General features: G+C 35.8%; 1 protein-coding gene across 3 annotated transcripts in view; it reads right to left on the bottom strand.

Annotated features, from left to right (window-relative positions):
* Positions 1 to 570: 570 nt before the first annotated feature.
* The window catches only part of CUL2 (cullin 2), a 46,963-nt gene continuing 41,240 nt past the window's right edge, over positions 571 to 6,293 (bottom strand). For all 3 annotated transcript variants that reach the window (XM_027717272.2, XM_027717274.2, XM_039380724.1), the window contains 2 exons: positions 5,464 to 5,580; positions 571 to 2,406 (listed from right to left, as the gene is read on the bottom strand). In XM_027717272.2, the coding sequence (XP_027573073.1) occupies positions 2,275 to 2,406; positions 5,464 to 5,580 (249 nt within the window). In that variant the 3' untranslated portion in view covers positions 571 to 2,274. The remainder of the gene's footprint in view (positions 2,407 to 5,463; positions 5,581 to 6,293) is intronic.

Here is a 6,293-nt window from a genome sequence, read left to right as displayed (position 1 = left end):
AAAATAAAATTTGTCAAGTCTTTTTCAGAATCAGCCTTAAAATTTTGCTACTGCAATCTATATTTAAATAAACCTTTTATTAACCCTTTTATGAAGAAACAAGCTTAAAATCTGTTGACTCATAAACAAGATACAAGACAAAACACATTTGTTTCCAGAAGCTTTGGTTGTCACTGTTTGTTCTCTGGAGAAATGACCTGATGATTCAACATTCAGGCAATATTTTTTCTCTTTTTTGTATTGTGTCATAGAATATGACCTTATTTTTGTTATAAGTAATGAACTATTTTTTTATGAAGCACGGATATGCTTGCTTCACACTGAAATAGATTAAAAGTCACTCCAGTCGAAATCTGTGCTAATGTGTCTCCTGTTTATTACACTTGGTGACACTTAACACTTTTGCTGTCTCCCAACACACAGAGACAACTCTAAACTAACACCTGAGACAATGACTTACTGCACCATATTATAATCAGTTAAAAACCCCTCACTTTTTTAAGACATAAATCCATGTAAAAAATCTGTATCTTAATGTAGTGGGATAAAATACCATAAATATGGAAGAAATGTTTACTGACCTTCATCGTTTATTGCCCTTTATTCATCCTCAGCAAAATCCACATCAGAAAAACATAGTACCATTTCTTGATTCATTTCCTAGTTAATTATAGAAAGTTTCCTATATCCTCCAGATAACATATGAATGCAATGCCACTTAAGAAATAAGAGACAGCAATAATCTGAGAGTTAGAGAGAAACCTTTCATACAGTGAAGAACTAGAAAAAGAAAAAAGGAAAAAGCTCCCTCCAAAGGATTTTTTTCTCTAAAATTAATTCTTGATCTGTGGACTTTTAGTAGGTGTTATCACACAATCTAGAAAAATATTGCAAATAGTATATATCTACATATATATTTTCATATGCACACAAATAAAATTTGGCAAAAATAGAACATTTAAAGTTAACTTAATATTTATCCTATCAATCATAATTGCAAGTATAGCCACGAGGAAGCTCTTTTCTGCAGCAGGGATTCAGTGTGTTCAAACTCTCAATGCTCTTAAACTCCAGTTACTTCCAGTGGTAGAGCTAGAACCTTATAAAATTATACTTGGCTTATGTGAGAGTGAACAGTCACCATGCCAACCCTGACGAACAATACAGGACATGAAATAGCCCGTGGATCTCTTGTCCCACCCAAATAGCTGGAAATCTAATTGGGGTAGAGGAAAACAAAACACAATCAAAACAACCATATGAGTCAAGATGCTGCACGGGCTTATGTGGAAACAAACACAGGTACCGATCTCCATGTAGTGTTTCTACCTAATACATTAGTGAAAAAACAGCTTTCAGTTACCAGTCTGGTATATGTTTTCCCATTAAGAAGGTGGTTTCACAAGCCACTGAACTATATCTTTGATGTTTGTGATAACTATTCCTGTTTGTGAACTACACTATTAAATCCCCTCAAATGTCAGTTTATTTTCTCTTGTAAGGTATTCCTACAGTGCGAGATTAACAGACACAGAGTAGGCCTTCAGGCACTAAGAATGTAAATCAGCCTAATCTCAAGAAAACAAGATGTGCACTTAACCATAAATATTTTTTTATAATCACATCAAACATGACATACCTGGTATTCAGTTTTATATAAATTAGTTCTTACGTCAGATCTACTTCTGAGGTTATCCAAAACCCAAACACATAACATTATTTTTACTCTTCAGGCCTGAATAATATTTACAGACATTAATGCTATATCCAGCTCTACAATCATTCGAGACACATTATATAACTTTATTTTTTTATTTGACAAGCAGCAGTATCATGTTCGTCATTTTTTTTTACATTTTAATGTAGATACAATTATTAGGTTATCTGTCATATTACAATATTTAGGTTTTTTGTGTGATTTTTTTTTTTTTTTACTTTGTCTTAAGATACATTAAAAAACATCAACTGCAAACGTGAAAGGGGAGGGGAAAAAAAAAAAAAAGCATGGTACCCAACCAATTCATCACATTTCAGCAATACTTCACTCATTCTTTTAGTAAAGTTTTAAGAAATGTCATAATGACATGAGCTTGAAATATCTATAGGCATTTTCATTGACGCTCATGACATGGCACTGGTGATGTTGTAAACAGCAGAAAAACAGGGGCTGCCAAGTGACCAATTATGGAGGCACAGGCCTGCCTCTTCCCACAGGAACACACCAAACAGTGACAGCAATGATCTCCTTACAATCATACCTGCAGGATAGCAACATCATGCTACATAACTGTATTCGTCTGCAGAGGCCTGGCTTCGCTCTATGTACTGTTTGTCTATCAGAACTTCAATACACTTCTTAATCATGCTGATACTTGGGTTAAACCTAGCTCTTGATTGGCTGATTACCTGCAAAAGAAAGTCATAGTTTTTGTGTTAGTTTTGGTTTTCACAGTCAAAAACTGCATCTAAGTATTTGCTAAGGGCTTTAAGGCAAATTCAGTATGCCTTTCTTTTAAAGACAGGATTAAATAACCCTGGAATAGTTAATTTATAACAATCAAGAAAGCATCTTTATGCATTAGTGTCAGGACACTGACTGCTGAGCTCACTGGTTAGTTTGGCTGCATGTTCCCCAGATCTCTTCATTTCTCTTGCTTGCTTCATTTGTCACAGTACAAATGAACACAATATTAATTAAAAATTAATCTAATATAAACACATCTGTTCACTATTATCATAGTGGAGTTCTGCTACCACTGATCTCCTTTCCTATACAATTTGAGACAATCGGGGTGAACCTCTATTCCTTCAGTCACTGAAGACAGATACACAATTTGGTGAGTTCCAGCTGCCTAAGCTGGAACTTTGTAATACATGCAGTAAAAACTTAGTTACTGTAAAAACAAATCTATATTTGCATTGTGGAAGAAACTGCCACTGCAGGCAAAACTTTAGTTCTCTTGATAGTTCCCAGTTTTGCTCATTCTCCTGTAGAGAAGAAGAGGAAATCGTGAGTAGTAACAGATCACGCAAATCTAGAACTTGAAAAATTTTTTAAACAAAATATCTTACTACTCAAATGTCACAATATATTTTGCCTGTAGTTTTTAACTTCTTCTGTAAAGAAAGTCATCTTTATTTCAGCTGGATTTCCTGTTTTCTTTACAACTTCTCACGGTTGGCTTTGTCCCAGCTCTAGAGTTTGCTGGAGCCCTCTGTGAGCCAACAGAACTCACCAGGTGGAACTCACCCAGCAAAGTAAACAAAAAGCTCAAAAGAGCGAGTTTTGTTGGGCTTGCAGCCAAGGGTCTGGTATGTTCCACAGCAGCACAAATGAGGAGAAAGCGGGTGCTAACAAACTAATACATCTGCTCAGGTTTCACCTAACTTCAGCCCTACACTCAAACTGTGTACTTCATGTATTTACTTAGGACAGAGAGAACAAAAGGTTTTGTATTGCTAAGGGCTTTTTTTGATTTGTTTTTGTTTCCTCAAAGGTAATACAAATAAGAAAGACAGACAGAAATACCTATGGTCAGAATAAAAATTTTTCTGGGAATGACTGCACTGACCTTTCCCCTCCACTACTTCCATGGACTTACTCGTTTTATGGGAAAAGCTACCTCGTCCTGCAGGCACTGCAGCATAGAGCTAGAATTGAAATTATCAGGGCATATCTAACACAATTAACAATTCAGACAAAGACCATATGCTGACATATATAGGTCTACCAGGGGCCTGGACTATTTTCTTGGACACCTCACCCTAAACAAAATGTGTGGGGCTGTAGTCTAACTGTTAAAATCAGAGCCAACTACATTAAGGCTAGGAGTCTCTCAATCATATATCTAACAACAATATAATCCTACCCTTATAGCTAAAAAATGTAATATTAATGAGGTGAGAAAATACTAACTCTTTGTTGTAAACAGACTCCTTCTAAAAAGATTCATTTGTATTCAAGAAGTCAGACAGGAAAATTAAAGTGAATACATTATACATGTACATAAACAGCATGATAAAAGTAACAATGTCACCAGAATTAGTAACAATATTGCAACTTTACTCCCTACTTAGTTTTTAACTGAGTAACTATCAAAATATCCCCCTTTCTTGAAAAGCTAAAGAAAAGGCTCCCGATGCTAATAGACTATTCTGCAAGATCACTGCAAGAGCAAAAGACAGCAGAGGCACATAAGATAGTGGCCCTTCCATTAAACAGAGGAAGAAGCAACCAGAAAGGATTTGTTTCCAAAACATAAAAATTTGTAATCTATTTCACCCTTATGAACTGGTGTCAAGAAAAGTACATTTTGGAATCTTTTGCTAATAATTTGAGTGGGGAGAAAAATATTTTCAAAGACGAAACAAGGCTTGCCTTTCTAGTTTTATTTGTAAATTCTTACAGGACTTCATCATAACTGCATGGATGATTTAAATAACAGAAAACCAAACAGCCAAAGATTTTGAGAAGAATCAGGACCTACGGTGCCTTACCTTTTAGATATTCAATCTAAGAGTAATTGTGTACAAGCACTATTTCAATATCCAAAACTTTTAAGATATCTCACATTGCAAGTTCTGGGCTTACAAACTCTCTGTACCAGCTTATTTTTTTTTTTTTAAGAAATAAAAATTAAATGGTGGGTGTACTAAACTATTTCCTCCATCACCACAAATTACTCCAATGCTTCTCCACCTCCATCCTCAAAACGGTTGAATAAAGCAGGAATCTTTATTCCTCCTCCCACCAGTCTGCTCTGAGGCTTCCAGCAAGGCTCAGGGACACAAGAGTGAACTAGACTGAAGAAAGAATGCCTTGGAAGGTTGAGAAAACTAAAACTGGGAACCGGTTGGTGGGAGCAAAGGTTGGAATGAAAAATACAATTAGGCAGGCGACCAACAGATGGAAAAATGGGAGAAAAACCAATGACATAGCACTACCTTCCCAGCCAGCCTGTGACAATTCACAGATCATTAATCCAGAATCTAAAAAATCTAGAGAACTGTACCACCTAATGGAAAAGGGAGATTAAAAAGTGCATGCCTTCATACTCAGACAACTTTTAAAATTTAAGCCATGTATTATAATAAAAATAATGATTAGAGCTAAAAATTGGCTAGGTGCTTCTGTGCAAATTCCATACTTAGAATATCCATACTCAGGTTTTCAACTGTAACTATAGCTCTGGCAACATTTCGATATATACAGTATCTGTTAGCATAGAACCAGCCAACAGGAAAGAGCAAGCACTTAATGTTTTAGTGGTAAGACACATTTACAAGATTGAGGGATCCCAGCTGGTGCTCTAGTACCGCAGTTCAAAGCAGACTCCAAGAAAATCCTCACTAATTTCATTGGGGTATTACTTTCAGCACAGGAGAGTTCTGTGGTCAGATGTTTTACCCAACTCTCCAGAAGATTTTCATCAAATCAAGTTGAAGAGGAGGACTTTCTCTTACCTCCTGAATTAGAGCATTATGTCGCAACACCTTACGTGCTTTCATGATACGGACTATAGCAGCTTGGAGATACATTTTTCTGTCTTCATCTACAGCACTTCTGGTCTGTTCCATCTCCTGTGATATAGCAAGAACATTAATGTTTAAAATATAGTACGACCAATAAACACTTCATAAAAGGATCTGGAACCTACACATTTTACTTTACTAAAAGTGGTCAACTAATACAAAAATGCAGGAGAAGTTCAATTCCAGGCAAAGTACTTCCATAAATCAAGAATACGAGGTTTCTTTAAAGTCAGTAGGAAGGTAGGACAGGCATCCCAACCACCAATTCTGCTAGGGAGAAAGGCAGGCAGAATTTACTATAATGTATTGAGTTTGGCAGCATATACATATCTTGCACAAAATCCTATGTCTTAGGAGATACAGGATTATCAACACAGGAGTTAATTTTACTTGCCGAAAGACAAAAATCATAGGAAAATATTTGATTGGTTCTGCTGTTCCTGGAATAAGCTGCTTTTGCAAACAGCACCAATAAAAAAGTCTCATGAGATAACACCACCAACAAAAAAGTCTCATGAGATAAGACAAGCTAAATGTCAATCCCTTTTGGTACATTTTGTTTATCTTTTCCTTCTGCCTTCTTGTTCCCTATTTTATCTTCCCCTGCCTGTATTTTAAGTACAAAAAAAATTGCAGTGCTTAAACTTTAAACTTACCCAATTTTTTTATGGCTATGTAAATCTTACTCGGTGAATCTGCTTACACCAGACTAACACAATAAATTCCATTTTAGAGAAATAAGTTTCTAAGCTGTTCGAGCT

This window comes from Pipra filicauda, unplaced genomic scaffold (genome assembly GCF_003945595.2).
Source record: "Pipra filicauda isolate LSUMZ 115617 unplaced genomic scaffold, ASM394559v2 scaffold1_size10287979_pilon, whole genome shotgun sequence".
Taxonomy (NCBI): domain Eukaryota; kingdom Metazoa; phylum Chordata; class Aves; order Passeriformes; family Pipridae; genus Pipra; species Pipra filicauda.
This window is presented reverse-complemented; position numbering and strand designations above follow the sequence as displayed.